A 13110-nucleotide genomic window follows, 5' to 3' on the forward strand; every position below is an offset into this window, starting at 1 on the left:
CAATCATAATAATGTTGCTACTCTCTACCCAAAAGCAATACAGATGAATTAACAGGGGAACCAATTTTCATGATTTATTGATGGATACTTCTGATAACTTTTTTTGAGCACAGGATGACATCAAGTTGCTATAAAGAAGGTTTTATGCGTGTCCCTGATCTATTAGACTAACCTAAACCTCATGTGACAGAACATTTTAGAGCTACAGAAAATACTTGTTATATTACATTCAGGATAAATGGACTTTTGATGTTTTACTGTAGATCCAAGCCCACAACTTTGGACAGTTCTTTAACAAATGTCATTAAAAACCAAATAAAAGTTTTACTTTACGTGGAAATCAGCTGCTTGTGCAATCCTCATGTTTTCAGCATGGCAGATAAGTACTGCCAAGTTTGTCAGATGTCAGTAAATACCCCAATAATGGTTTAGAGTTAGTGGCTGTTGGCTTTATGTGGCTACAGAACAGCTTCTTTACTTGATTAAGATCCACAATTGGACTATTTAAAATAAAACCATAGTCTTGATAGCAACTGCTCTGGTCACTGACTTGGGGGTCAAGGTGAGGGGAGGAAAAACATCAGCTGCTGCCACAACCACACAACCATGCTAGCAGCATGGCGACAGCCAGAAGTCCCTACTGCTCTGGGTGACCAGCTGCTTTGTTATGCCTCTGGGAGCTGGCCTTGATGCTCAGGATGGAATTGACATGACTTACAACCAGAAAACCTAAATTAATTTGGCTATTGTAGGTCTATGTTTGTGAAAAAGTCATTTTAGCATCTGGAAAGTAGTGGACTTCCCTATGACTGCTACTTTTTATAAAGGGGAATCAGGAAACTATGCATGACTTTGAAGCAGCCATGTTATCAAAGTGCTTTTTACTTTCTATGCCAGCACCAACCTCACTCTCATCAGGATACAACTTGGGAGTCAAACGGTTTTCATGCAATTGTTTATGATAATGGTCTGCAGCCTGCAGTGTCTGAGCTGGAAGAGACTGACACCCTCAGCTGGACATCATTAGGATAAAGTGTTTCAGGGTGTTGACTGTAGTCATGTTGGTCCTAAGGACATAGGCAGACAAGGTTCTTTGGGTAAATATGATATATTATTTTAGACCAACTAAAATAGTTGGAAAAATTCTTTTGGATAAAAACTTTGGGATACAAACACTTGTTTTCAGGCAGAGGGGGCACCTGCAGTTGTTTTGTGCTCTCCTGGATGGGATACAAGCCAGATATTGGCTTCTATCCCATCTAGGAGAGCAGAAAACAACTGTAGATGCTCCTTCTGCCTAAAGAAGGGTATTTGTACCCCAAAGCTTGCAAAGAAGATTTTTTTCCAACTATTTTAGTTGGTTTTATAAAAGATAGCAGATTCAGCCAAAGAACCTTGTCTTCCTTAGGATAACGTGGGGATTCAAGTGCCATCCAGATCACTATTTACCCCAGTGATTTCATATGCTATATGTATAGCTGAGGAAGAATCTTGTGGCAATCTGCAAGTTGCCCATCTCAGCTCTCTGGGATCCATCTAAGAAGAAGGAGTTAAACTATTTTATTTCAGTCCCATCAAATCTTTTCCACACTGCACACTTACAGTACCTTTATAGTTGTCTGCTTCACCTTAGTCACCAGCCATTCTTCTGAGCCTATTCCTCTGGTTTATAGGGGAGGATTTTATACCATTCATTTTGAGAACTTTGTCATATAATTTGAAGGGCAACCTCCCACCTTTAGTCACCAGCGAAGCAGGAGATGGCACCTCTTGGTTCCAGTGCACTCCAGTGACTATACCACTAGATGGGTAGTCTGTGGACTGGAGTTCTGTTCTGGGCTGTAACACTGGCCAGCTCTGCAGTATTGGGAAAGTTTTTCTTTCTGTTCCTGCCTTTTGCCTATTTTGATCATACACTTTTCAGGGCAAGGACTACTTCTCTCAATATGTGGTTGTACAGTACTTAGCAGTACAATATCACTCAAGAACCCTAAAGTCTCATCTACATCACTTCCAGGAAGTCCTGGAAGCTATGTCCAGGAATGCTGCCAAGAAGCATGCCCTGCCCACTCACCTCTACAGAACAAGCCCAGATTCTGGAAATAAGTCATCATGATTGCTTTAGAATAGCCCAGAAGGTAAACCCTATTGCTACTCTCAGGCTGTCTGTCTCAGATGTGCTTCTTGCTGTGTGTTCATAGTCTAGATATGGTCTAGATACATTTAATAATAAAAAGTGCTGCTAACTCCAAAACCAGGAGGTCTTCATGCTGACAGTGGAAAGAGCTGTCTATGGTTATCATCTTTTAAATGTTATCAAGTCACAATGCAATATGTGGGCATATCTGTAGAGGCAAGGTACGGAGTCAGGAATTTTAGTTCTTTGGGCAAAGTCACATTAATTTTCTTCACAAACTACTTCATCTAAGAGAGTAAAAATATAACAACATGAATCATTCAACAAAAGCCTGAAGACAGGTGGTCTGCCATTTATTGTGGGCCTAGACAACTTCAGAAAATAATAAAGATGCCCACACATTGAACTAGATATTTTTCCACAAGAAATATGGTTTACATCTGGATCAGGACACTTTTGCATCATTTAAAAAATGCTTAGTGATGTAGATTTAAAATAGGATAAAGAACATAAGAAAAAAATTGACTCTTTTCAACACTTGTTGAACCCTGTCAGGTTTTCCCACATGTAACAATTTCTTCAAAATGTGGTAAATCATAACTTAAAGGTGATAGTTTGGAAGGGCAGAATAGATAAATTAATGGAGATTTGATTGGAATAATTATGATGGATCTGCTCTCATGGGTTATAATGAATTTCAGATGCAAATATGATCTATAGTACATTTAACTTAATTGGAGAGATCACAGGAGAATCATAATATTATCTAGGTTTAATTCATTTTAACAATCTCTTCTACCTCCAAGGAAGGGAGAAGTATTACAGTTTAAACTACTTATAAAGCAATGTTTGTTTCAAATGTCCTAACCTCATAGCACTGTCCTCAATCTGTAGCCTGACCAACCTACATGAATGCACTGTTCGGGAGCTGGAACATCATCAGGCATGACAGCAATGGCATTCAGTTCCTATATTCTCCATGCTGCTGCTTCTTTCCTGGTGGCATTATTCCAAGGGAAAAAGGTGCCTTTATATTTTGCTTGTCCCTTTCAGCCTCTTCATCCTCATCATATCTTTCATCCTCATCTTCATCCTCCTCATCACTTTGATGAGGGCTAGAAGGCTGGGAGACCGAAGGGGATGGTGGGACTGATGAGGGCCTGGGGTACCTGAAACCTTCCGTCTGCCAGAGACATAAGAAAGAAATGAAAGAAATGACAACAATGTAGCTTGTAGGCTATGCACAACAAGGTCTTGCTGATGCTTTCCAGGGCCAAACCTCAAGTCATATGTTAAGTGATATAAGCTTTACCTGCCCCAGATATTAAAGTTAAATAAAACCAGCACTCATCAGGTTCAAGATTTTCCAAACTTTCCAAGTTATAAAATTATAGTTTCTTTTTATTCTGGTATAAACTTGGAGTAATTGACTAGTGGAGTTACTGGATTTAGACAGTACCCTAATACTGAAAAACCTGGCTCAATATTTCTTTAAGAGTTAGATCCTAACTTCTAATCTGAATACTCCTGATTTTCTGTGTGAATGGGTGCATGCTGAAATTTATATCACAGCCTGTATTCAAATAGGCATTGCTACAAGCAACAAATGAAAATCTAGATCGAGAGTTTTGGTTTGGGCCTGGAACCCTTGACCTATTACTGGGGGAGGGCTACCAAGCCAGCCAAACCAGCAGGGGCCATTTAAGAGAAGGGTCTTTGTGGCCCAGGACAGAGACAGCTGCAACAGCCAGTAACTCTGCTCTGGGGAGTGGCTGCATGCTGTGGAGGTAGGAGCTAAAAGGCAGGCAGCTGGCAGGGCTGGGACTGATGAACAGCCTCTGTGCTTGGACTAGTCAATAGGCTGGGCTGACCGGAAGGGACAGGGCAGGGAATAAATTGGCTTGCCTTCAGGCTGGAGATGCAGTCTATCCCTGGCTGGTGAAGGGGCAGGATCCCCCAGGTGGGCCACGGCAGTGCCCAGAATAAAGAAGGGGAACTCTGGGAAGTAAGGGTGAAGAGAGGTTTGGTTTTTTTTCCATTTGGCCTTTTTTCTTTTCCCTGCCACAGGACCCCAAAGGGATAAAGGACTGCCTTTCATGTTGAGTTTGTTTATGAGTGCCTGGAGAGGCAGTATTCTTTTGTTGAAAGTGGTTGCTTGCAATTTTTGTTTCTGTTAGCTTGTCCAGCGGACCAAGAGCAACTGCGAGAGGAGGTAAATGTCACATTGCAGGTGCCTTACAGCAACCTGTGAGATTCACCCCTTGTGGGCAAGCGGTCATACACTGAGACAGAGATGGGGATTTAACCCATTTGAGACTGGGGAACCAGGAGGGTCCAGCCCTATTGTGAAACCAAATTCGCAGCTGTACCACTGCTACTAAAGAGCCAAGGCTGGACTAAGTGGGTCTAAGTCAGGGTTGGGCAAAAGATGGCCTGCAGGCCACACCTGGCCTGCCAGACCATTGTATCTGGTCCATGGGGCTCCTAAAATGTTTTTTTTAAATAAATAATTATCTGTCCTGGCTCATGTCAAAAATGACAGGACCCAGGGGCAGTAGGACCCAGAGGAAGCCACAGCAGGCCCCTGGAACAGCAGGGCCCACCTGGCCCTGGCCCTGGCCCTGCCCCCGCCCCCGCCCCCTCAGCTGGAAGCCCCTACCTAGCAGAGGCTTTTGGCCTGGGATAGTGGGGCTGCTTCTGCCTGTGCTGGAGTGGGAAATTCAGTTAAGAGTGGGGGGACAGGTAGTCAGGGGAGGACCACCGGTGATTGCCTCAGTCCTTGGGCTGGGATGGCCAGCTCCTGCTGAGTCCTGCAGTCCAGCCACTCATCCAGAAGCAAGCAGATGCATGGGAGGCAGCAACAGCTAGGATCTTTTCACCCAGACAGGTGAGAGCAGGGCACATGGGGTTGGGACTGTGTGTGCTGGTACCCTCCTGACCATGGGGCTGTGGTAGGGGCCTGGGAGTGAGTGGTCAAGCGAGAGCCAGCACCAATACTCCCTTCTCTTCCTGCTGGCTCAGCCCAGCCCAGCCCAACCCAGCCCAGCTCCACAGAGCCCAGCCAGCCATGCCCTGGACTCCTGTCACCCCACTCTGGGCCCCACCAGTGCTGGCCCTGGGGCACCACTGAGCTGTTGCTGGCTCCTGTGTGTCAACTCGCTCCCAGCTGCCCAAGCCCGCAATACAGATGGGGACCAGTGTGCACACTCCCAACCCCATATGTTCCATGCTTGCCCATCTGGATGAAAGGATCAGGCCCCAAGCAGATGCCAACTGCCCCAGGCCAGGCAGCCACAAAGACTTGCATCAGGGCCTGTGGCCATGTTTGTACTGCAGAGGCTTCTGCTGCAGCCAGGAAGCCGGGGGCCACCAGAGAAGGGCCTGTCCAGCCCTGGTGGGAGTGCAGGGGGTTTCCAGAGCCACTGGGGCAGCACGGGCCAGCAGAGACATGGCCCAGGGCCTGAGAAGTGCAAGGAGGCAGTGCAGAAGTTACATCATGCACCTGAGGCTTGGGGCGGCAATGGCCCAGCTGCCCCGCCCCACAGGCAGCCTCGGTGGGTGCTACTGTCCCAGAGGGAAGTCCCACCCCTCCCCCTCTGCACTGCAGGGAGCTGGTGGCTTGGCAACTGTTAGCCCCCTGGCCCTGGGAATGACAAGGAGGCTGTGCCAGGAGCCAAACTAGGGCGGTGGCTGCTTTTCTGCTTTGGAAGCTCCTGTGGCTGCAAGGAGCCTGGGAGCCTGGGGAAACCCCTGGCTGGCCCCAGGGGTAGTGCAAGGGGCTGCCACGAGCTGACAGGGACCCAGCCCAGGACACAGGAAGCCCAAGGAGATCACAGGAGCTTCCGGAGCAGAAAAGCAACTGTGGGCCTGATCCACCTCCTGGGACAGTCTCCCCGTCCATCCCAGGGCCAGGGCCAGGGCCAGGGCCAGGGCCAGGGCCAGGGCCAGGGCCAGGGCTTGAGCTGCTGGCAGGCTGCTGGGCCCCTGTGGGAAGGGGGTCTGGACATGTTCCTCAGGGTGGTGGAGCTTGCTGGAGCTGCCCATGTGGGGGGCAGCTGGGCGGTAGCTGCCCTAAGCCTCAGGTGTGCAATGTAACTTCCGTACCACTACCCCACGCTTCTCATGCCTCAGGCCTGACAGGCCCTTTCCCTGGAAGCCCCCAGGCTCCTGGTGGTGGCAGGAGCCACTGGAGTGCAAATGCACCCACAAGACATGGGCAGCAAGGGCCTGGCTGGCCCAAGGCATGGCTAGCCCTGGGGCCCAGTGCCACATCGCAGGGGGAAGGCCTGGGCCCATCCACATACCAGGGGCCCAGATACCTGTCAGCAGCTTGCCCACTGCCCCTGGGATGGGCAGGGAAGCTCTGCCAGGAGCAGAATTAGCCCCACAGATGCCTTTGCATTTTGAAGGCTCCTGCAGCTGCCAGGAACCTGGGAGCCATCCAGGAAAGGCATGGCCAGCCTAGGGGATTGTGCAGGGGTGCAGCCAAGGCTGCCGGGGGCAGCACAAACCAGTGAGGACCCAGCACAGAGCACCGGAAGCCCAAGGAGGCTCCCCCAAAGTTAGATCTGAGTGGCTGCACGAGCATGTTCCAGCTGTGGGCTATTCCAGAGTAGAGCCAGGTGCACACCCCACATACCCTCAAACCCTTCCCGCACACCCCACAGCCACACCCTCCTTCACACACAGTGATACATCCCACAAATACCATACACACACATACATCCACAGCTCCCCACAAACCTCATAGCCACCCATCCATACCCGTGATACTCCTGCACACTCCACACACTATACAAAAGTAAGACTGCATTTTGAGCTATTATGCAATCACTTCTACATATACAGCAGAAACACACACAAATCAGGACAGAAATATGTTTTTAAAATTATATTAAAATATATTATTATAGGTATTTGATTTTTAGTACATAATTTGTTTTTTTTCCAGTTCTTAGATAGCAAACCCTCTTCCACGAAGAAGTACTTCCTGGGGCAAGGGGACGGACTTGCGGTGACAATGGTCAGAGGTTAGGGGTGGGAGTTCTGGTCCCAAGATGGCAACCAGGGGGCGGGGCACCTGTTGAGGGCTGCTACTGATGTGGCCCTCGACAGTTTGCCAAAACTTCGTAAGTGGCTCTCCGCCTTAAATAATTCGTCTAAGTGAAGGGACCAGCTACAGCAAAATAGGCCCTGGCCAAGACAGTCAAGGCCAGAACAAGTACAAAAAAGGGAAACCAAGTGGCCCAAGGGGAATACCATTCTAAGGGGGCCTGTAAATGTTAGGGGATGTTGCTCTGACGTGCTGTCATTACAGTGCATCAGAGCAGACTCAATTAGTTGAATCTGCTGGAGCATGCTAATTAGCACACTCTAGCAGCTTCTGCACCTCCCTGTGCTTCAAAATGGTAGCTGGGACTTTTTACCTAAAGCTCATCCAATGAGCACCACCCCTTCAACCTTGGATCATGTGTAAAAGGCGCCTTAAGGCTTAAGATGCCTTCCACATAATTGGCTCCATCAAGACATGGCAGGAAAGATACAGGGTGATGGTTTGGAGGGGCAGGGGGGCATACTAGCTGGCCACTGGCCACATACAACCTCCTGGCAGGCCTAAGCTTGCCATAGCACCCCATCTTCAGTTGTTACTTTAAACAAGGAATTGTAACTGGATTTGCCTCAATTAGGTTTTAAATAACCCAGGTCCTAATTTTGGAGCTGAGTACAACCACTCCCCAAATTGGTGCACATATACTATTTATGATAAGAGTAGATTGAACATATGCCTTGATTCTGACCAACAACTGTTTCATCCTCAGCTCTTATTCAGATTAGTCTTGCATGATCTACAGAGCATGTACATGCAGAGAGGACCCTGGTGCCTCTTGACACCTTGCCAAAATGCCCCTCCACATAGAACTTGCAAAGCAGTGTTTCTACAGGTTTTTATGGGGGCATAAAATTAGAAGGTACCAGTTTCCACCCCAGTACCAAGATCTTTAGCTGCTCTAAACTGGCATAGTTTTACCAATGTCAGTTTATAGCAATGGAAGATCTGTCCCTCCATTCAGCTGATGGTTCTGGTCTTTCTGTTAGGCAGCCATGCATATGTTACCCTTCTGTGGCAAAATAATCATTTTAAAAGTATTTTCTCTCTCTAGACAGTAGTTAAAAATGCAGAAAAAAATATCTGTAAGTACAGATATCACCTTTGGAGGAGCACTTGGTTCCATCTCAAATTTCTCAGGGAAAGTTCTGCTGAGAGCCAGGTGTCTTGCATGCATGTAGTACTGAAATGTAAAACAAAGAAATATATAGATTAAAACAGACTTACTTTTGCAGGAAACAGACAGAAAAATATTGTCTTCTCAAGGAAGGAAAGAAAAAAAAAAAGGCTGACTATAGCAGCGTCCACATGAGTACAGATGTTTCTTTCCCTGGGGACAAGTGGTGCACCCTCTAGAACAGGGGTGGGCAAAATAGGGCTTGTGGGCTGCATCCAGCCCACCAGGCCATTCTATCTGGCCTGTGGAGCCTCTGATTTTTTTTTTTTAAATGAGTATTTATCTACCTCTGGCTCCTGTAAAAAATGACAGGAGATGGGGGCAGTAGGACCCAAGGAAAGCCATGGCAGGCCCCTGGAACAGCAGTGTCCACTCAGCCCTGGCCCTGGCTCTGCCTCCTCAGTTGGAAGCCCCTGCCTAGCAGAGGCTTCTGGCCTGGGACCGTGGGGCTGCTGGTGCTTAAGCCAGAGCGGGAAATTCAGGTAAGAGCAGGGGGATAGGGAGGCAGGGGAGGATCATGGGTGATCACCCCAGTCCTTGGGTCAGGCCAGCTCCTGCTAAGTCCTGCGGTCTGTCAATGCAGCCAGAAGTGAACGGGTGCATGGGAGTCAGCAACAACCAGGATCCTTTTGCCCAGACAGGTGAGTGCAGGGCATGTGGGGTCAGGGATATGTGTGCTGGTCCCTATCTAACCGCAGGGCTGGGGCAGGGAGCTGGGAGCAAGAGAGTGTGTGGGAGCCAGCTCCAGTGTTGTGGGGTGGCTCCTCTCTCCCTGATGGTGCAGCCCAGCCCAGCTCCATACAGCCCAGCCAACCATGCCCCGGGCTCCTGCCACCCTGCTCTGGGCCTCACCAGTGCTGGCCCTGTGGCATTGCCAGGCTGTCACTGGCTCCTGCATGCTCCCAGTCCCCCAGCCCGGAGATATAGGCAGGGACCAGCACACACTCCCAACCCCGTGCACCCCACGCTTGCCCATCTGGGCAAAAGGATCAGGCCCCTGGCCACCTGGGTGGGTGCCGGCCTGTCTTAGGGTCAGATGGCCGCAGAGACCACATTTGCACTCTGAGAACTCTTGCTGCGCTCACAGTGGCACGGGCCCTGGGGACTCAGCCTGGGGTGTGGGAAATGTGGGGAGGAGGAGCAGAAGTTTCCTTGCACACCTGAGGCTTGGGGCAGCAAGGGCCCAGCTGTCCCCCCACTCACATAAAGTCCTGGTGGGTGCTGCCATCCCAGGGAGAAGGCCCCCCATATACCACAGGAGGCTAGCAGCTTGGTGGCAGCTCGCCTCCTGGCTCTGGGATGGGCAAGGAGGCTGTGCCATGAGCCAGAGTGGGACTGTGGCTTCTTTTCTGCTCCAGTAGCTCCTGTGGCCACAAGGAGCCTGGGAGCCCCAGGGGAGCTCCTGGATGGTCCTGGAGGCAGTGTCAGGGACTGCCACAAGCTAGCAGGGTCCCAGCCCAGGAAACAGGAAGGCCGGGGAGGTCTCAGGAGTTAATGGAGAAGAAAAGCAGCCACAGGCCTTTTCTGGCTTCTAGCATAGCCTCTCCATCCATCCTGGGCTCAGGGGGCAAGCTGCCCCCTGAGCCCTTGCAGGGCAGGAGGAGCTGGGCCTTCCCCCTGGGGCAGTGGTGCCTGCCAGGGTCACCTGTGGCAGGGGGACAGCTGGGCTGTTGCTGCCCCAAGCCTCAGACGTGCAATATAACTTCTGCACCACCTCCCCATGCTCCAGGCCACATCCCCACTGGCCCATGCCACCTCCTGCAACTCTGGATGCCCCCTGTGTTGCCCTCCAGGCTTGACAGGCCCTTGCCCGGTGCCCCCCAGTGTCCTGCAGGGCCGGATCTGCTGGAGTGCAAATGCAGCCATAAGGCTTGGGCAGTAAGGGCTCAGCTGGTCCCCCTCCCCCCCCATGGCTGGCCCCAGGGTGTGGTGCCACATTGGTCGGGCAGGGGAAGGCCTGGGCCGACCTGGACGCCAGGGGCCCAGTGGCCCACCAGCAGCTTACTCCCTGTTCCCGAGATGGGCAGGGAAGCTCTGCCAGGAGCAGAATTAGCCCTATGGATGCTTTTGCATTCTGGAGGCTCCTGTGGGTGCCAGGAACCTGGGGGCCATCCGGGAAGGGCCTGGGCAGCCCAGGGGGCAGTGTTGCGGGGGGGGGGCAAGGCTGCTGGGGACCCGGCACAGGGCACTGGAAGTGCAGGAAGGCTCCCGCAAATTTGTATCTGAGCGGCTGCACCAGCATGCCCAGGCTCTGGTCTATTACAAAGCAGGGGCGGGTGCTGACCAGCTCAATGAGGAGTGTGCAGGGTACTCCCATGCATACCTCACATACTCTCAAACCCTTCCTGCAAACCCCACAGCCACACCCTCCTCCACACACAATCTATACATCTCACAAGTACCACACACATATACATCCACAGGTCCCCACACACCCCGCACCCACCCACCCACACACCCATACCCCCTGACTCCCAGCACACGCCCCACACTATACAAGAGTGAGACAGCATTTTGAGCTATTATGCAATCACTTCTACATATACAGCACAAACACACACAAATCATGACAAAATATATGTTTTTAATTGTATTAAAAGATATGATTAGACATATTTGATTTTTAGCGCATAATTTGGTTTTTTTCCCCACTTCTAAGATATCAAAGGAGTACTTCTAGGGACAAGGGGAAGAACTTGCAGTGGCAAAGGTCAGAGGTTAGGGGCAGGACTTCTGGTCCCAAGATGGCAACCAGGGGGCAGGACAAACAGCCCTCCACCCAAAATAATTGCCTGCCCCTGCTCTAGTACACAGCAGGTTACGCTGGGTGGGGTAGGGGAGGCTGGGGCCAGCAACTGTGCTGGCCTCAGCAGCCTTACCTGTGGTGCTGGCATCCCTGGGGAGCTGTAGTTGTGGCACTCTTCCAGCTGGGAGGTTGGCTGGCAGCTGAAGTGTGGCTCTGGCCAGTGACTTCCCCATTTTGGGTGGCTCACACTGCCATCACGTGCCCCAGTCTGGGCTTTTTTTTTTGGCATGGGTTTTTTTGACCCTGTGATCTCCTGGTATCAAAAAACCCCCTGCGCTGCAAAGTAGTAGTATGAGGAATACCTGCATGTGTGGTGTGTGGTGCCATAGATTGCTCTGCAGTGCTCATCTGGACACGGCATATAGCTCTAACTAACCTAGACTATACCAAACTGGTATTACCCTGTGGTATTATACACACACAGAACTGAAGTAATGAACAATTCCTGATGTAATTTACACTTGATTCACTTTGAAAATAATCTGGTGTTTTGGCTTTAATAAAAGATATGTTTTTGTTAGATCGAGGAATAAAAGAATGGAATAGTATATCTGTTAGAACCAGAATAGCTTTCTGGGAAGTGGGATTCTTTATCCCTAAAGCACACCACAGGTTTCTTTCATAGGAAAAAAAAAAACTTGTATACATTGTATATGAATGCATGCCATGTGCATGTTAAAAATGGTTCTTCCTTAAAAGTGAAGAAAAATATAAATTACAGGGAAACAGATTTGTGAACTTGGTATGAATTTGCAAAATTTCAAACTCCATGAAACTTACCAGCCCCTGCAGCTTACAGCGAATGGAGAATTTGTTATAAGAGAGCTTCATGTGGACTCATAGAAAATTAAGGTTGGAAGGGACCTCAGGACCCTGCTCAAAACAGGACCATCCCCAACTACATCATCCCAGCCAAGGCTTTGTCTAGCCGGGTCTTAAAAAACACCAAGGGTAGAGAGAGTTCTCAACCTTTCTGTGTAACTTGTTCCAGTGTTTCACTACCCTCTGTGCCCATGGCAGCAGATTGCAGTTCTGTCCCGGCTCCAGACCACGGTGTCACTGCTGCAAGATCCTGGCTCCAGAGTAGCTTCCCACCCAGCCGTACACCCCACCAGCGCTGCTGGGGCAGGTCTCCATGGAAACCCTGGCCCACGCTGTTCAGCCCTGCCACTGCTGGGGTCTCCATGGAAACCAGCCCCAGCAACACAGGCAGGGGCTGCTGGGAAATGGTGTTCCTTGCAGGCCCGATGCGACCTGCAGGCTGGACTTCGCCCACCCATGGTCTAGCTTCATCCGCTTTGTGACCCTCCTTCAGGTAGTTGAAGGTTGCTCTTAAAATCCCCTCTCAGTCTTCTCTTCTCCATAGTAAATAAGCCCAGTTCTCTTGGCTTCACCTCAGAAGTCATGTGACTCAGCCCCCTAACCATTTTTGTTTCTCTCCACTTGACTATCTCCAACTTATCCATATCCTTTCAGTAGTGGGGGCCCAAAACTGGACACAGTACTCCAGATGTGGTCTCACCAGTGCTGAATAGAGGGGAATAATCACTTCCGTAGGCCTGCTGGCAACACTCTTACCAATGCAGCCCAGTATGCTGTTAGTCTTCCTGGCAACAAGGACACACTGCTGGCTCATATTCAGCTTCTTGTCCACTGTAACCCCCAGGTCCTTTTCTGCAGAGCTGCTGCATAGCCAGTCAGTCCCCAGCCTGTACTCGTGCATGGGATTGTTCCATCCTAAGTGGAAGACTTTGCATGTGTCTTTATTGAACCTCATAAAATTTCTTTTGGACCAATCCTCCAATTTGTCTAGGTCTCTCCGAATCCTAGCCCTACCCTCTAGTATATGTACTACTCCCCCCAGCTTGGTGTCATCTGCAAAC

General features: G+C 49.9%; 1 protein-coding gene across 3 annotated transcripts in view; it reads right to left on the reverse strand.

Annotated features, from left to right (window-relative positions):
• Positions 1-2467: 2467 nt before the first annotated feature.
• The window catches only part of GYS2 (glycogen synthase 2), a 64175-nt gene continuing 53532 nt past the window's right edge, over positions 2468-13110 (reverse strand). For all 3 annotated transcript variants that reach the window (XM_019544409.1, XM_019544407.1, XM_019544408.1), the window contains 2 exons: positions 8347-8427; positions 2468-3320 (listed from right to left, as the gene is read on the reverse strand). In XM_019544409.1, the coding sequence (XP_019399954.1) occupies positions 3099-3320; positions 8347-8427 (303 nt within the window). In that variant the 3' untranslated portion in view covers positions 2468-3098. The remainder of the gene's footprint in view (positions 3321-8346; positions 8428-13110) is intronic.

The sequence above is a fragment of the Crocodylus porosus genome, unplaced genomic scaffold, assembly GCF_001723895.1.
Source record: "Crocodylus porosus isolate Cpor-Errol unplaced genomic scaffold, CroPor_comp1, whole genome shotgun sequence".
In the NCBI taxonomy this organism is placed as follows: domain Eukaryota; kingdom Metazoa; phylum Chordata; order Crocodylia; family Crocodylidae; genus Crocodylus; species Crocodylus porosus.